The following is a 17333-nucleotide window of genomic DNA, read 5'->3' on the forward strand; positions in this document are numbered from 1 at the left end:
CTCGCTCATAATGGCCCTTCACAGTGGTCGGGTTTTTGAAGCAAAGCCTTTTACATGATCCATTTGTTATAGAACCTCTTAGATTCTGACGTACATACCCGTTGAACCTTCAACCTGGAAATGCGTTAAGTACTGCCAGACCGTCCACGCTCTACATCTCATCAAAACAATCACGTTTAAAACTGTCGTTCCGACATCCCCAGATTTCAACAAACAGTGCGGCATGGAAGGAAAGACTGATAGCATCTGCGATGATGTACGGCAAAGCGACCGTAGACTTTAGAATGTGACATAAATTTCAGCTTGATAAGCCTACCGGTTTTGAGAAAATGGGCCTTAACAGACCTACAGACAGACAGACAGACAGACAGGTAAGGGTAACTACTGACAATTTTTTTGTCAGTTGTAGCAAAGTATTACAGTACAGTACAATTCCAAAAACTGTTAATTTGTGATCTATAAGGGTTTCGTATTTATCGACTGAGGTATGGAATCGTAATTACAAATTTACGATTTTTTTTTAATCTGTCTGTCTGTATGTTCGACGACTGCTAAGACACCTTTTTCTCAGGAACGGGTAGACGTATGAAGTTGACATACTGAATCCTGTCGCCCCTTTGCGGTGTAAAAAATTTAACCTTCGAAGATAATGAAATCAAAAGATATGACCGTTCTTGTCACAGAATTTTACACTCATCAGAACCTGCAGGTTACTTCCCGTTGACCTAGAATCACGAAATTTCGCAAGAAACAGGGTTTTACAGTGAAAGTAAAGGACAAAATCTCGAAACTGTTAATTTGTGATCCTGCAAGGGTTTCGTTTTTACAGACTAGTTGAAAATTAACAATTTTCGATTTTTTTTAAATCACGTCGGCACTTGAACAGCTTACAAACTTATCCATTTCGGAATGGTTCTTCCAGCCGTGGGCCGAAAGCCAACGATCATGTCCTCTGTACGTCCGATAAGTCGCCCCACTCCCGCATTACGACGACGACTGCACTGTTTCTCGCGTCCCCCGGGCACGCTCCATATACCTTCCACTGCTGGTGTTACCAGCTGCCGTCTGTTGACGTGGAACGTAGGCGGTGGTAGCACTGACGTAACCGTGGCTGTGGTTCCTCCATTCCTCGGTGTCGTTCTTTTCCCTCGTTGCACCGCTCCTAGTTTACTATCTAGCTGTCGCGGTTTTTTCGCTGCGGACGCCTGTTCGGGTTCTGTTTCAAACTGTTCTCGAAATCTCGACTTCAGCTTCATTGGTATGCTATTGAGACTCCACAACTGGTAATTTATAACCTTTTATAATAATATAACTTACATAAAAAGTAAGTTATATATCATATATATATTTCTTTCGGACAACAGACTCAAGTCTAATTACATTTTCATCGTTTTCATCACACACAAACGTATGACAAGATAATTTTTTCGTACATTTTTTTTAAATGTTTCATCTGCTTGACTTAACTGTTAATAATGTTTTAAATGTTTACATAAAATAATATTCGCATTTCTTCCAAAAATAAAACAGGTTACTTAAGGGGGCTTTTATTTTCCAAGTTTGACTGTCTCATTCAGTTACCCATACCTGGTTTTTTTGGAGGAAAAGAAAAAGACGTGTAAGTGGTTTCGGCTCAGCAGGATAAGGGGAAGTATCTCCATCTGAAAAATCGTACAATGGCATAAATTGTATTTACTTTTATCTCTAAAAATTTTTTCAGGGTTACCTTTATAAGTAGCTTTTTACTTTCAAATTCATAATTAATTCTGTGTTGATGCATTAACTTTAATAACACAGACTACAAGCCTACTGTTTACTAAGGATGTGAGGTAGATATGACGAGAAAATAAAATTTTCTTTTTAGAAACTCATGGATAAAGTCTATTCTCTTGGCCCCGAAAGTTTATAGGGATATTCAGACACAACCTGAAGTGTATGTATCTTGTGTTTCTCCGTTTTTTTAATTATTTATTAGTTCCGTGACCTTGACGTCTGTGTCACGCGCATAGTTTACAACATTTAATGTAGGAACAAGGTGCAGAGCGTTGACATCTTTATTTTCATGTCACTGTGAAGACTCTGTTTTATGAAACATGTCATTCATATCAAGTGTATTTAAAGATTCATTTTCAAAAACGAACTGTTCAGTCCCATTATTCATAATTTTTGCGATTTGATCATTCCGTTCTTCGGTCCTTACATACTTTTCTCAAGATTCAGTGTAGTTCTAATTTTTCATCAGAGGATGTAGGCGGAAGAACAGGTGACGGGAACCATAAACGATCCTTCAGTCAATTCCATCACGGAACAAACTTTTTAATACATACATGCCTTTAGCCATTAACTTTGCGTCATGGATCCCCTTAGAGCACGGAGATAAACTACATGTGATGGTTCTTCGGGGAGAGTTAGCAGTTAAATAAAAAACTGTAAATGTAATCCTCTCATTATGCTCGCAAGATAAATAGAGAGATCCTTTTCAAAATCTTTCCAATCACAACAGACGCATCTCTAAAAGTTGCCGTATTTTATGCTGTTGTGACAGACACTAATGGTTTAACTAAAAAGTCATTCAACATGAGATTCAGGGACAACTGTTTCCTGCCCTTTTCCGTAGTAAGTTAAAAGACGGAAATATGCGTAAAATTATTAGCATTGAATTAGTTCTTAACATTTTCTTTTATTTTGAGATATATTTGGGTTTACAATTTATATTTTAAGTACATTAATACGTAATGTACTGATTTGTTGAATTTCATATTCATGTCACTCTTGCATTTTTTAAATTTTTTTAAGCTCCCTGTGCTCGCTCACTATTTCTCTTTCTCAGATATTCATGACTGAATCTTGGCCTCCTTGTCAACTATTAACTGGTCAAAAACTGGTAGGCTTTTCGATTGTAAAGATCTTCGAAGTAATATCGTGTGCTGCTTCGTCAAGGTTTTGAAAATAAGTATTCTTTCTTTTCACATATTAAATTCCGATGATGATCTTGCATATTTATGTAGCTGGCGCCGTTCCTCAGACAAAGCTACAGTGTCTCAGCTCTTTTGTCGCGAACTTCAATTGTATGTCACTGTGATACGTGGCTATTTTACACATCCGCAGACTGTAAAAGGAAACTATTAATTTTGATTTGCAAGGTGACAGTTTACTTCCAGTTATCTCGTGCTAGTAATGCCCTCAAAACTTAATATTGTTATCGGTAAACGAACTCAAAAACAAAGCATTCTGCTTGCTAAGACTACAAGCATCCCTGAGTGTGAACGACGGCGGGAGTGGTCTGGGCTACGTCACAAACAGGCTCCGTTGTCCGCACTTCCTTTCAGGCGGCTGGCACCCTCGTACTTGGCCCTGCAACCACTGGCCATTCACGTCACTAGTGTGAGGTCTTGCTACCCTGTCCCCTAACCCCCCTCCGCCCCCCTCCCCCCTGTCACCCACATTTGGGGTCCATTCCACGTAGAAGCGAGCTGTGTAAAGTTCATAAAGTACGAACAGTTAGAAAAAAGGAACAGTGAGCGAGTAAAAATGAACGATGGCCAAATAGGAACGATCTCCAGTGAACCAACCCCGAAAGATAAAAGTGTCTGGCCATTTCTAGCACCGACCATACGAGCACCAAAAATCTGTCCACGTTTAAATTGAGGCCGCTGTGAGCGCGCCTAACACTTGCACCGCACCGACGACAGACAGCGAACGGGTGCGGTTCGCTGCCGAGCACCCGAACGCAACCTGCACGCTCGGCTAGCTGCTGCCTTTGTGTTGGAACGCGCATTTCTCGCTGTGATTCCATATTTTTGTCCTGCCCTTGTACCTGAGCCAGGTAACTTATGAACATGAAACACTGTTTAGTGTGCGTCTGCTAAAGGAGATCTATTGCAAACCTATTTTATTCCTGCTACATTTATCTTAAAAGTCTCCCAATAAACTATTTTATTCAGGTGTGTAATCTCGATAATGGTCTCTGTCTTCACAAACAAGGAAATAATTGTTCATTTGTCGGAATTTCAAAGGTATAATGAATGGCATTGTTTGAAATTCTCAGCGTATTATCGATAAAATACAGTGAGCGAAAACTTTCTACAACTAGTAGAGAAATCGTTCACGCAGCAGAATCGTATAAACATACCGTCATTTGACCATCGGAAAGAAGTCATCGTAATACGCATCCCTGGCGTGGAGAAACAACTGAAAGATTTGGAAGCAACTAAATCCCCAGTTCCGGATGGGATCCCAATCAGGTTTCTCAAACGGTACTGCCGCGCGGGGTAGCCGCGTGGTCAGGGGCGCCTCGTCACGGCCCGTGTCGCTTCCCCCGTCGGAGTTTCGAGTCCTCCCTCGGGCATGGGTGTGTGTGTGTTGTCCACAGCGTAACTTAGTTTAAGTTAGGTTAAGTAGTGTTTGAGCTTAGGGACCGATGACCTAAGCAGTTTGGTCCCATAAAACCTCACCACAAATTTCCAAACTTCAAACGGTTCCCCCCATCATTGGACCCTTACCTACCCGTCGTTTATCGCCAATCTCTGGCCCAACACCAAGTCCCAAGCGACTGGGAAAAAAGTGCAGATGACTCCTCTGCGTAAGGGCAAAAGAACGAACCCGCAAAATTACAGATCAGTATCCATAACTATGGTTTGCTGCTCGAACACATTCTGAGTTCGAATAAAATAAATTTTCTTGAGGCTGAGAAGCTTTTGTCCACAAATCAGCATAGTTCTAGAAAGCATCGCTCGTCCGAAACACATCTTGGCCTTTTCTCGAGTGACATACTGCGAAGGTAAACAGGTAGATTCGAAATTGATTTCCGGGAAGCATTTGACACGGTGCCCCCTTGCAGGTTGTTGGCGAAGATATGAGCATGCGGAATAAGTTTCTTCTTCAGTTACAGAACCCAGTATGTTGTCTTGGACGACTAGCGTTAATTAGACCACGGTATCGTCAGGAGTGCCCCAACAAAACGTGATACGACCGCTGTTTCTCTCAACATACATAAATGATTTGGCGGACAGGGTGGGCAGAAATCTCCGTTGTTTGCTGATGATGCTGTGGTGTACGGTAACGTGTCGAAGTTGAGTGGCTGTAGGAAGACAAAGGATGACTTAGATAAAATTTCTAATTAACGTCGTGAATAGCAGCTAGATCTACATGTGGAAAAATGTAAATTGTTGGAGATGTGTAGGAAAAACAAACCTATAATGTTCGGATACAGTATTAATAGTGTCCTGCTATACACAGTCAAGTCTTTTAAATATCTGGGGGTGACGTTGCAAAGCGATATGAGGTGGAACGATAATGTGAGAAGTGTGGTACGGAAGGCGAACTCTCGACTTTGGTTTACTGGGAGAATTTTAAGAAAGAGTGGTTCATCTGCAAAGGATACCTCAAACAGGACGCTCGTGCGACCTATTTTTGAGTATTGGTCAACTGTTTGGAATCCGTACCAGGTCGGATCGAAGGGAGACATAGAAGCAGTTCAAAGACGGGCTACCAGATTTGTTAACGGCACGTTCGGGCAACACACAAGTGTTACGGAGCTGCTTGGGGGTACTCGAATGGAGATCCCTGGAGGAAACACAACGTTCTTCTCGAGAAGCGCTGTGAGAAAATAACTGATAATAACAGAAGTCGACTGGGAGTTACAAGAAGTACAATTCTGGAAGAGACAAATTTGCTAACGAACGTAAGTGCGACCGTTAGGAATTGTTTTCTTGTCTGATGTGCGTTCTTTTACAGAAGTGGAATGTCGTCAGTAAACAGTTGAGATTGGAAGAGAACAGAATGTTTCGAAATATGGTGCTACAGAAGAATGATGAAAAAAAAACCAGGTCGTGTAACTGACGAGGAGGTAATGAATCGAAATGAGGAAAAAAGAAATTTGTGGCACTACTTGGCTAACCGGAGAACATATCCCGAGGCGGCGAGGAATCACAACTCTGACAGCGGAAAGAATGGGGAAGGTGGGGAGAGGGAGGGGATTTGCGCAGCGAGGGCTGGGCGAGGCTCGAGTGCAGTGCAGTGATCTGGCTCACTTAGTTACTCAGAGACAAAGAGGCTTGCCCGAGACACGTTGACACGGAGGATTGAGTCGCCCCATTCTTCGGAATGAAAATGACCATAACAATTAACGCCATTGTTTGCTCACCGGTGAAACGCATTTCTTCTTATTTTTGTCTCGAATGCGTTACCGCTGTCAGCTGTTCAGGTAGCTGAGATGTGGAGCCTGGTTAGGAAATGTTGTGGATCCAGAGACAATCCGGTCTTTCTTGCGCAAAAAGCGACTTCCGAACGATCCGGCCGATACCGGTGTAGCGTGTCGGAGCTGTGCGCCTGGCAGCTGCCGGCCGGTGTTAATTAACACTGCAGGGCAGAGGGTGGCAGAGGGGTTGCGGGCTGCGGGGCCCGTCACGTCACGCCACGTCACGCCGCCACTCGATGCCCGCGCCTCGCGGCCCTCCAGACGGGCCGGACAATGGCGGCCGGCACAATGCGGGCCGGCGGCGCCTCGCCGCGTAATTCACCTCCACTCGCCGCCCAGCGGCAGACAAAAGTCGGTGCCGAGCCGCCGCTCCAGTCACGGCGGTTCCTACCGAAAACTCTCTGTCGGTTTAACGAATAGCTTTGCGTACAAAAAGTTCGCTTAGGAAGTGGTCCGAGTAAAGTGAGACCACGAGTACGCGACGAAATGTCCATCCTCCGAGCCTCATCGCAGCACCACAGCGGCTAGCCTGCTCTCCAAAGCGGACTATTTGTGACAAACGTAACGACAGAATTGAGCGGTGGTGCGCGGGTAATTACACTCGTCAGCCAGAGCATCGTGGCCGCCCACCTACTAGCCGGCACCTCCACCTCTGGCACGGAGAACGGCGTGGGAGCAACGAGCCTCGGTAGCTCGCTGGAGGGAGCTGGCTGTCGATCAATGAAATCCTCCACAATCGGCTGCAAATACCTCGGTATTCTGTACGGTTTGCGGTAAACGGGTGTTTCATTCGCTGACGGTATCCTATGTTGAACCAGTGGAGTTGCTGGCAACGGCCCTTGTGGAAAAAACAAAATCTTAAATTCCCACAATAATTCTTCCATGTGCTCTCTTTCTCCTCCTTTCAAATGCTTAATTTTGTCACGCAATGCAGTTCTATCGGCATACCTCTCGAACACCACCTCTCGAACTGGCACATACAAATTTGCAACTCCCTCTCTCAAATTCGCGTCTACAGCATTAAAATTATCCACGTTCACGGGAACTACTCGTCGGTCGTTCCCCTCCTCTACGGGTACAACACTACGTTTCACAAAACAACCCAGTGAACCCAAAACTTCATTATCCTCCAATAGTTCAATAACGCATACTGTACCCACAGGTAGATTCGACTCCACACTGCCGCGCGGGATTAGCTGAGCGGTCTGAGGCGCTGCAGTCATGGACTGCGCGGCTGGTCCCGGTGGAGGTTCGAGTCCTCCCTCGGGCTTGGGTGTATGTGTTTGTCCTTAGGATAATTTAGGTTAAGTAGTGTGTAAGCTTAGGGACTGATAACCTTAGCAGTTAAGTCCCATAAGATTTCACACACATTTGAACAGTTGACTCCACATTTACCCAAAGCGACTTCCCGGTACCACTGCACACTCGTGCGAATTAAGCCTTAATGCTAATGTATGTGGTTCAATTGGTTTGTTCATTACGTTGAACGCCCCTCCCGACAGCTCTGCATTGACAACAGTTTCCCTAGCGGAAATAACAGTCCACCAAGTTCCACAGTTCGTGGTCCAATGTCAATTTTGGCATGATGTTGATCCAAGAAATATACTCCTAGGATCATGTCGTAGTAGCCCTCGTTTACCCATGGTATAATCTCCATGCATACATTAAATCGGACTTTCCGGATGAGAAAGTCAACTGTCACTGACCCCAAAGGCGTGACCTCCTTATCCCCCACTCCACGCAACCTGTAACGTGCTGGGTCTAACTTCCTTCGTCCCATTATATTCTTAGTAGCCACGGAAACTTGGGCCCCTGTGTCCAACGAAATCTTAAACTTTTTAGTTCCTACGGACCCTATCATTGAACATTCGGCCTCTGCATACGTATTCGTAGCATTCAAATTAAAGGGGAGCTCCCTTAGGTGGCTCTTGGGCCCCCTCTGCCGTTTAACGCTTGTCCACCTCTCCTAACTCCACTTCTCCATCCTCCCTGCTGATGATTTCCACCCTTTCCTCTATTCCTCGGTGACTGGGTACATTGCCTCTGCACATGTCCCGTACGACCACACTTATAACATTTTATACCCGCTGCAAATACTGTTTGCCTCTCGCGTACCCCTGTTGCCATGTCCATTTCTTCACATTGAACTGCCAGCTGAATGGCCGAATACAAATCATTCGGATTCCCTTCACGCACTTTCCTTAACATACGCGCCGGTAACCCTCTCAAAAATAAATCAAGTGCCCTTTGCTCGGCCTCCTGCAGTAGAACACAATTCGCTTCATCGCTCTGATCCAACTCGTAAGTATACTGATTAATTTCCCTTACCCTGTCCGCAGATTTATCCACTGTCTCCCCATTTGTCATTGTGCTTCACCTCTCCCTAAAGTGCCGAACGCTACTCTGTTTTTTGTACCTTTGTAAAAGCCCTTCCTTTAACTGCTTAAACTGTCCTGCCTTCCCTAAGGCCTCAGAACACCTTACATATGGTTTTGCTTCACCCGTTAATCTAATCTTGGCTATATGTAACAACTGCTCATCAGACCAACCACAAACGAACACACATCCTCAGATGCCTTGCCAGAAAACTGAATAATCAGACTCCCGCCGCGTGGATCAGTCTCCTGCGCCCTAGGCAACAACGACTGATCAGATGCAGTTTCCCGCTCACTTCTAGGTGTTAATTCATTTCTCAACTGCGTATTGTCCACTTCAGTTGTGCTATCTTTTCCATCAAAGTCCGTACAGCTTCTGGTTTCGACACATCTCGCGTCCTTGGCTCTGCCAGTGTGTTGCTTTCGTTCTCAGTTAGTCCTGAAACAAAACAATTAAGTACAAGAATAACCTGACTTCCTACAACTCCGTATCATCATACTCAGTAACATCATACTCAAAATTAAAAGTGATTAAACGCCACAAAACAATGTTACTCTCTAAACATACTAACACTTACTCTGAGAACAAAATATACAATGCCCACGCGAACATCTGAAAATGTGGCTTGCCAGGAGCCATACTCGAAAAAATAAAAAATAAAGAAAACGTTCAACACTCATAAAGAACAATTCTCTGCCCAAATGTTGTGGTATCAGACGCCAAATGTGGCGTATTAAAACTCGGCGAGAACTTTCCGAATGATTTATTGTTCTTCAGCTACAGTGCCCTCGTTCCTCTCGATCTGCGTCGCAGGGCCCCGCAATTCCGTGGAAGCACCCCTGGGGCCCAAGTAATACAGTGCTGTGTCGAGCCGGCCTCGTAAGCCAGCTGCGGAGTTCTGATTACGACTCGGCGCTGCTCCGCCGGGAGCCACAGGCCGGCCCCACTGCTGCTTCTTCCTCGCTGGCGTAGCTGAGAATGTAGTGGAAACGACCGCCCGCAATCCGGCGTCCGAATCTGCGGCCCTCACCTCGTAAGTCTCCGGCGTGTGTCGGGAGCTGAGACGTCTGCCCGCGGTAGTGAGCCGAAGAGTGGCCCGCCCTGGCAGGCTGCGGACCCCGCGTCCGCCTCAGAGGGTCGAACCGACGACCTGCCGTGGAATGGGACACTGGCGCCTCATCTGTTGCTGCGTGTAGCCCGGTGGTGGGACACGCCCCGCCGTCCAGGAGAGCTGCCACCCTTCAACGAATCTCGTTAGAAAACGGCACCAATTTATACTCGGCTGTGCGCCTTTGTTTTGTCAAACGTGCCGCTTCGTGTCACAGGCGCAACACTTGGCCAGTGGCCCTCTTCTGTGACTTGCGCCACGGAAACCGCTGTGTGCGCCCTCTCCGAGAGTTCTACGCCCCTGTGGCCTCCAATTGCCTTCGCAACTGCTGGAATGCGTAACTTACTGCGATCCGGCCCGCACCTGGCTGTAACTCGTGCTCCAAATATCGCACAAAACTAACTTTCCCCATCCTAAACGGTGGTGCAGCTACACTATCGATCGCCCGCTCCGTGCCCCCAAAGCAACGTGAAACTGCATTAGCTGTGTGGCGGACATCTGCTACGATATACGTCCGGAGAATTACCTAGGACTTGCCGATCCACGCCACTCAGAATCACTTCTATTTTGCATTCCAAAGGTGCACCAATACTCATTTAAATAGATCGCCATAGTGTTTTGGTTCATCATTGTACACAGGACAAAGACAGTACATAATGACAGTGCTTGTAGAATAATAATAATAATAATTATGATAATAAAGATAAAGGTAATGTATCTTGTAATCATTACAAGGCGAAAAGTACATGATCATTAGATAATACTAACTACTACTACCATCATTCCTGTCACTACTTCTACTGACAATACTAGTCGAGTTACGTTACCAACACAATATGAGGGGAATGCCAACTCACTTCAAGAAAGACAGTAAGAGAAGAGCTGCAGATCACTGGTCCTCTTTTTAGGAGAATACTAAATCAACCGTGTAGCAGTAAGACACGATAACCACAAAGGCACGATGTAGGTACAAGTCAGAAGAAGGGCAGCCACAGACTCCGATCATTATCTCTCAAAAATCAGACTGACACTAAATAGAATTAGTAAGACAACGCTGGCGCCGACGATCAATGTGAAAAATTAAATTCGAGGGTCAGAGAGAAATGGCGGGAAAAGATACAAACGACTCGGAAAGAATTCGAACGCAACGTAATCAGTAAAGCAAAAGAGAGAATTCCTCTAATGTAAAACAAGAGACACCATCCATGGTGGAATGATGCGTGCGGTAAAGCAAGTGAGAACAAGTAAATAGTATACCACGAGAGACATCAGGAGAGTCAAAAGAGAACATGAAAAGTATTAATCAAAAGTAATACAAAGGGATTTCTGAAACTATACCACGAGAGACTTCAACAAAAGATTTAAAACCAGAATCGTAGGATACAAAACACAACATATGTGTTTCAGAAAAAAGGATGAAGATTGCCGCGTAAAATCCTTGGAAGTTCTTCATTCGTAGGAATCTTTTACGGTGTGTGGAATTCCAGGTTTAGCTCTTCATTTTGTTTTCAGAAGTGGTTGCCAACATTGCTCACGTTTACTGAAAGTCAAACCCCTTTCCCCAGTGCGATAACTGGTTTCGAGCAGGATAGCTTCTGTGAGATAATCTCAACATCTCTGGCTCGAAATCACTCCCACTTTTTCTTATTTTTTTAAAATAGCTATCTCATTCGAAGCAGGAGGTAAGGGAATGTGATTGACTCAGTGTCGCTGTGGACCGACAGGCCGGCAAGTCGCCGTCTGCCAGGGGCTCCATTCGGGTGTCGCACAGAGGGGCGCGGGCCGCGGGCCGCGGGCCGCGGCCATAGCCGCAGCCACTGTCCGTCACTCGAGCAGCTGCTCAGCTGGCCTCGCCGTGCCGGCTGTGCTCTGTCCCAGTCCTCCCACCCAGGAGAAACGCGTAGCAGAGTAGCAAATTGAGCTCGGAATCTCCTTAAGACAGTAACACACCTAGACCTCCTAGCTACCCAAGCACGACTCACGTCCCGTCCTCACAGCTTTACTTCTGCCAGTACCTCGTCTCCCACCTTCCAAACTTTACAGAAGCTCTCGTGCAAATTCTGCAGAACTAGCACTCCTGAAAGAAAGGATGTTGCGGAGACATGGCTTAGCCACAGCCTGGAGGATGTTTACAGAATGAGATTTTTACTCTGCAGCGGAGTGTGCGCTGATATGAAACTTCCTGGAAGATTAAAACTGTGTGCCGGACGAGAGTCGAACTCGGAACCTTCGCCTTCCGCGGGCAAGTGCTCCACCAACTGAGCTACCCAAGCACGACTCACGCCCCGTCCTCACAGCTTTACTTCTGCCAGGGTTTGCAGGAGAGCTTCTCTAAAGTTTGGAAGGTGCACCGCTACCTCTACAGTTTTAATCTGCCAGGAAGTTTCATAACATCGCACACTCCGCTGCAGAGTGAAAATCTCATTCTGGAATCATTCATTAGAATTCAACATCGGGTTATCTGCGGTGAGATCTAGCGCAATGTTTCCGGGTGGATATGGTCTGGTCCTGGTGCTTTCTTGTTTTTCAGGCCAGCACTTGCTATATATATATATATATATATATATATATATATATATATATATATATGAGCTAGGTTTCTACGGCTGCCACCGCCTCTCGCATCTCAGCGTCCATCGTTCACGCTCATTCCAGTCTCCTTCATTAAGACCTCTCGCCGCCATTGCTTCGTTGTCGTTTTTCCAGCATCTCGCAGGTCTACCGCGCTTTCTTCTCTGATGTGGAGTCCATTGCCATACCCGTTTTGGCTATCTTGTGTCTGGCATACGCTGTAAGTGACCATACCAGAGTAGGCGCTTCCTTTCTATGTAGCCTAGGATTCTACTTTTGACGTTCATAACTTCTCTGATCCTATCATTTGTAATATGGTCAAGTCTGGAGTATCCACAACTCCGTCTCCAGAAATCCATATCGACAGCCAGTAGGTGGTCTTTCTGCCTCCGAGTTAGTTCCCACAACTCTGCATCATATGTTGTGATACTTTCAATAATTGTGTGGTAGATGGTATGTTTCGTTCTGCGCGTTATGTTTTTGTTCCAGAGAAAACCATTTAGTTGTTTTATGGCTCGCTTGCCCTGCTAGCGCAACGTTTTCTTGCCCTTGCGGCCAGGTGAAGGTTTCTATACTGTAATCCCAATGCATTTTCTCCCTGATGTGTGGTTGTGCTTGTGTCTGTTCATGGATCGTCATCAGGGAGGAGTTTGTCGAGCAGATATTGTGCTGTTTGTCTCCATCCCCGGTGTTACAGTTCCCTCATCCTGCCTTAACATAGCCAGAACAAGAGCAGACTTCGTTTTTTCACTTGTAAATTTTTATGGTATTCACGATGTGTTGCTTTATAGATGTGCTGTGATTTATTGTTCCCAGCGTTCTTGTGTAGTCGTGATTAGTATGGGTCTGGATGTGCTTTTTGCATCCCTGTGCTTATGCAGTCGAATCTGTCTGTCTCGAGTGGTAATCGCCTTCTGGTAGAGCCTTCTCTTGTGCCTCATATCCGGTCTTAGTCTAGACAACTCCACGAAGCATCTGTCTTACGCTGATTTATGAAAGTCGACATGTATTTTCGATGGGCAGTTTCTAATATTAGCTGAAGTCTGTATTCCCGTCGTTGTATACTAGTATCTACGTCAGTCATCAGTCCGGCCACAATGCCACGAGGTGGATCTGGCATTGACGTCGGACGCAATGATCATCTTCTTCCCTCTTGAGTAAAGTGCCACATTTTGTACCATCTCTGTGTATGGCTGAATTGTACAGGGGAACGGGGCATACGGTGACGCCAGTACACAACTGCCTGATCTCTACTGTTACAACACGTCCATTGCACGACTGTGAGATTTTTGTAGTCTGGCACCTGGTGTCCATTATCACTGTAGCAGCCATAGCCTCTCTGTCTCCTGTTATCTAAGTTCTTCGGGTGGAGGGGGACAACATCTTAATTACCCATTTCTATAGTAGGGTTCTTGAATGCACATGACATCAACGTTAAGCTGTTGGCCCAGCCTGGGGAGATCCGCACTTACAATATCACTCCTCACAGCATTGCGCTGCAGGGTCTTCACGACTGCCTTGTATGCACGTATCACTTCACACCCGTCTGCTCTGGATCAAAGTACACTTTCCCCACGACCCCTGACAAGGTCGTTGTACATTTTCTTACTGATGAGATTTGGGCGCCGTCCGCAGACCTGTCTCGTGAGACCAGCAATCTCATTCGCACCAGTGGGCAAGTTTTCTGTCTGAAAACTTATCCTACCCGTCTACTCGGTTGTAGGGAAGCAAATGGAGTAACCATTCTGACGCGTTAATCGTATAACTAATCTTTGTGCAGTTTGCAGGTATCCCTTTGCTCGAGCCTACTGAGCTTTAAGTTCAAGTCAAACGCACTGTGGCTTGGTGGTTCTTTATTATGATTATGTACTTGTTCACCCTGTGTGTTTTTCAGTTCAGACATTATATAATTAGTTACTTCCCGCTAATCATTACATACTCGATCGTCCTTCATGTTGTTCACCGCTTGTTTATGCACCTCTACCTGTGTATCTTTCTTGCATTCGTTATCACGAGAGCTACTGCCATTAAATTCATTATTATGAGAGTTATTGTTGTTACTGCTGTTAGAAGAATGCTGATGCTGCTTATTTATTCGAGCCGTTCCTCATTTGAGCTCTCGAAAGCTGAGTGGCCCCCTTGCTAGACCTCCTTACCTCAGAAAAAAACCTCTGGACGTAAAGGGTATCGAACCAGATTCTGTTGCACCGAAGGCAGCAACACTAACCATTTGGCTGTGGAGGCGGCACAAACTGATTACATTTCATTCTGTTGTGTTACTTCCGTGATATTCTGGAACTTTTTGAAAATAATGTCAGCGCCTGTATCCTCATGCTGACGAAAATTTTGTCCTTCAACTTAAATTAAGAGTATGTAAAATGTAAGGGTAGTGCCACAAGTGCGTTTCTCCCATTGAATTGGACGTGCAAGAGGCACGGCAGGAATGTTAGCCTCGCAGAGCGGTAACAACTGCCGGGTGTTGGGAGTCAGTCGATCAGGTGCACAACTGCCAGGCAGCAGCAGCGCGCGGTGTTTGGCTGTTGTGGAAGTGGCAGCAGTAAGCGCCAAAGACGTTAGCCTGTGTTATTTCTTCTAGACCAGCAGCGCTAGCAAACAAACCCGAGTGCGGAAGCTTAACCCCAACCTAAGGTAGACGGTCGCGCAAAGCGTATGGCAAGCCTGTAAACCCTCGGTTGCCATGGTAACCGTGACAGCACTATATGGGCAGAAGAGGGGATGCAGGCCACCGTGGCCGTGCAGGAGGCCCGTAGCCGTGGTGTGCCACCTCTCTAGGTTTCTCGTCTGCTGTAGTTGTCCCGTGTGCAGTCAAGTCCAATCTTGTACAAGTACTATTGAAACTCTTTCGAATGAGGACGTCATCACTGCCTTGCAGTTCAAGGGTATATTAAACTGAACGACACGAAATTTTGAAGAAAGTATGTCCAACGCTGGCGTTACACCTTCTTCAGAAAGATAAGATCAAAACATATGTATTCCGAAGTTCACGGTATGGTCATCACAAATGGTTATATGCTAGCCGTACAAAAGGCTGACCAAAGCACGAGAAAAACTGTACGGTCCGCTGAGTGTTTCAATGACTCGGACAATCGCTCTAGAGGCTTAGCGTGGAATGCTTCTTCTAATGATCTTCTAAGCAAAAGTAACTGAATTTTCCGTCGGTGCTCGACAGAATATGATAATTATATTAAAAAGAAAAACACTGCAAAATTATATTTATTTGGTCATGAACCGGCTTTCGGCTTCTCAGGCCACACGTTGTCACCTGGAGATCGCCTGAAAAACCGAAAGCCGGTTTTAGTATTTAGTATTTCAGATATACTTAATGAACATTGCAAACTGATGTAAATCAGGGACGACAATGAAGTGTAAGGTAACAGAGACAGCAAGAAAATTCTAATTGTCTTCGCAAGTCTTTTGTGTAAGCAAGAGCTAGGTTTCAGAGGTCATGATGAGACAGAAGATTCGCTGAATCCCAGAAACAAAAATCTGAAAGCTTACAGGAAGTAAATGAGCTATTTCCAGGGATTTTCAAAAACTACACAGAACGAAGTGATGGGATGTGTAAATGGGGAGATTGTAAACATGTACATTGAAGTTTGGATAGAACCTCATTTTGTGCCTCCATTGTAGATGAAGCAAGAAACGTTGCACACTAATTGTGACTACTGAACTTCAACGGCAACATTCAACAACATTTTCTTGATTTTCATGATGTTAGTGAAACTAGAACAGCGGCTGCTGCTGCTGCTGCTGCTGCTTTATTCACAGCGCTGAGTGGCGTGTTTCGGAATTATGATACGAAGAACAATGTGGTGGTCCCGACCTGTGATGGTGCTTCCGTTCTGGCCGGAGAATTAAAAGGCCTGCAAGCTGAGGTCCGTGAAACTGTGCTCCAGGTTCTGTTTACTCACTGTTTTGCACGTTGTTTAAGTTTTGCAGCAGAGCTGGTATTGTGTAAAAGCAGCAAGGATTTTTTCACGCTTCAGGGTATTTCCTGCTCACTTCCACCGGTCTGCCAAACGCACACCAGTTCTCAACAGTATTACCGATAAACGGAATCCTTTTGAAGTGAAACGAGATGGATCTCTCATTTCAGGATAATATCTGCCAATCACGAAAACTGCCCTGTGCTAATTGAGGGATTAAAAGAAATAACTGACCATCCGGACTCTAGTGCAACAACTACAAGAGAAACCTGTGCTTTTTCAAAAGTGGCGTCCTGAATTTTGACTTTCTCTGTATTCTTTCTGTTTTTCAAAGCAAATTTTCAAAGACTGAACTGTTTTTCACCTTTCTTCAGAAAAAACGCAATGGCGCACAGTTTCACAACAATGCTGTCTCAGGGTACATAGCTTACATGAAGATCGTAAGGAACCAAAGTAATTGATAGTCTTTTTAAATTCCACGAAACGCTCGTCCCACGAAACGCTCGACTAATTCGCAAGGTGAAGCTTCCATGAATAGAGTTGAAATGGCAGATGAATTCATTGGCAATCCACTGATGTCAAAATAGAAATACGTGTATTTCGTGGTATAGGATAATACTGGAAACGAGGTCTTCACGTTGTGATAAACTGCTCTTCCTCAAGCTAGGCGATACTGCTCAGGTGGTCAATTATGGTCAGACGGTGTGGAGTCATTATTACAAACATAAGGTGCATTCTTCTGTCGGCAGCAGTTGCGTATAGAATTGGAGGGTGTATTTTCTTTTCGTGCATAGCGAAACATTTCACTCTGTCAATTAGGAAATGATTGAGAATGAATTGGGCCAAATGCTTCCAGAAACTTACAGACCATTTCGTCTAATTGCTACCCTTTCTGCAAAAAGTATTTGAGTTGAGAGGAGTTTTTCCTTGTCTTAAGTTGTGAAAACTTACTTGTGACAGTATCGCCCAGGATCCCTTACGAGTTCTTGCTTCTCCCACATCTGAAAGAACGGTACAGTGAACACCTGAATGCGGCCATTTGGCGTACGTTCCCCCAGTTCATAAGAATTTTCCATTAATTTTCCTAATTTTACTGTATTTATGTCACTTCTGCTCATGTGATAAAGACATC

The 17333-nt window shown here is 45.1% G+C and overlaps 1 protein-coding gene across 1 annotated transcript in view; it reads left to right on the plus strand.

Annotated features, from left to right (window-relative positions):
- Window positions 1-6472: 6472 nt before the first annotated feature.
- LOC126474851 (transient receptor potential-gamma protein-like) overlaps window positions 6473-17333 on the plus strand; it is a 528586-nt gene continuing 517725 nt past the window's right edge. The window contains exon 1 of the mRNA XM_050102331.1: window positions 6473-6550. Within this exon, the coding sequence (XP_049958288.1) occupies window positions 6473-6550 (78 nt within the window). The remainder of the gene's footprint in view (window positions 6551-17333) is intronic.

The sequence above is a fragment of the Schistocerca serialis genome, chromosome 4 (assembly GCF_023864345.2).
Source record: "Schistocerca serialis cubense isolate TAMUIC-IGC-003099 chromosome 4, iqSchSeri2.2, whole genome shotgun sequence".
Taxonomy (NCBI): Eukaryota; Metazoa; Arthropoda; class Insecta; order Orthoptera; family Acrididae; genus Schistocerca; species Schistocerca serialis.